Source organism: Psammomys obesus, unplaced genomic scaffold (assembly GCF_907164565.1).
Source record: "Psammomys obesus unplaced genomic scaffold, mPsaObe1.curated_primary_1811, whole genome shotgun sequence".
NCBI classification, from domain to species: Eukaryota; Metazoa; Chordata; class Mammalia; order Rodentia; family Muridae; genus Psammomys; species Psammomys obesus.
In genome coordinates this window covers 5,127-6,615 of record NW_026596274.1, presented here as the reverse complement: position 1 = coordinate 6,615, position 1,489 = coordinate 5,127, and the positions used below count along the sequence as shown (strand labels likewise).

Genomic DNA, 1,489 nt, shown 5'->3' with positions numbered 1-1,489 from the left:
GTTTGATGTTTGAAACATCTATATCAGCTTTCAGATTTCTTACAGTGATCTGATGGCCTCCTATATGTTCCCCAATTTCTACAGAAGTAAATGAATGATAATCCTGAGTTCTTTTTGTATTTTCGTACCAAAAGACAAAAGAGTCATTGAACATATAATTTGTACTGGGCTGGGCAAACTATTCGTCACTTTTTCAGACACACCTGCTATCACTCAGAAGAGGGAAGTGTGCAGGCCCAGGGCTGTGTGTGCTGCAGGCAGCTGGTGAGACTCTCAAGGAGGTTTGTGTTGGAGGCTGAAGCACTGTGGGAGGAGTACTAATACCTTGCAGACAGTAATAAGTTGCCAGGTCTTCATCTTGTACACTGCTGATGCTGAGAGTGAAATCTGTCCCAGATCCACTGCCTGTGAAGCGATCAGGGACCCCAGTGTACCGAGTGGAAGCATGGTAGATCACCAGCTTAGGAGACTGTCCTGGTTTCTGCTGGTACCAGTACAATAAGTTCTTTTTGCTGCTGCTGTGATAAAGACTCTGACTGGACCTGCAGCTGATAGAAACCTTCTCTCCTGCTGACACAGCCAGGGAGGATGGAGACTGAGTCATCACAATATCTGCACAGGCACCTGCAATCAGGAATACACAATGAACATGCATATGAACACAAACACAGACAGTAAAAACAGTTGAAATTTGTCACTTAATATATTTGTACTATCATGTTGTCAGAGCATTATTATCAAAATATGAAATACTGAGCCTGGCAGACTCTAAGTTTCTTTTCTACAAAAAAAGTGACTGTGTAAAGATTATAATAATTTGAGTTTCTCACCAGACACCCATAGCAGCAGGGATATGAGGACCTGGGTCTGTGACTTCATCTTGCTCCTCCTGCTGTCTGATGCAGTTCAGTTCTCATTGCAAAGGCTGGTTTATATATTCTCAGCAGCTAGGCTGGGCTGTAGGGGACCCATGCAAAGCAGTCAGAAAATACAAAAGCAAATACCTGTGCAGTGTCTGTGAGTATAGCTGGTGTCAATCAACAGTCAAAAATTCTATTACAGCGAACATGAGCAATCACTAAAAAAGATTGCCCTACAGTTCTCAAACAGAAAAGCACTAAGTGTCTAAGAGCAAACCTGGGTTAAAATCCAAGGTATATTTAAGTAAAATTGACTTCTGTAGAAACGTTAGTAGAGCTATCTCAGATTGGCAGTCCTAGGGAAATAATAGGATATGTTCAAACACATAACAACAACAACAAAATAAACAAAGTAAGAAAGCATGCAATAAAAGAAAGGGAAGATGGAAGAAAAGATGAAAGGAAAAAAGAGAATTGAGGCTAAATGTGTTCAATATTACTCACTTCCAAAGCCACTCTTAATGAAAACAGAGGGCAGGGCCTCAGATATTTGGGCTGTATTTTCCTCGATAAACAAGGGACTAAGATGCAAAGAGCAGGCCAGAATTCACTCTGTGGATATCCGGGCA

The 1,489-nt window shown here is 41.4% G+C and overlaps 1 gene segment (V, D, J or C); it reads right to left on the bottom strand.

The window, feature by feature from the left end:
- Positions 1–304: 304 nt before the first annotated feature.
- Positions 305–897, bottom strand: LOC129668837 (immunoglobulin kappa variable 4-1-like; the record flags this gene model as incomplete). The annotated part of the segment is given in 2 exon segments: positions 305–624; positions 831–897. Coding segments are annotated over 2 exon segments (369 nt in total), but the record flags the coding sequence as incomplete, so codon positions are not given.
- Positions 898–1,489: the final 592 nt, after the last annotated feature.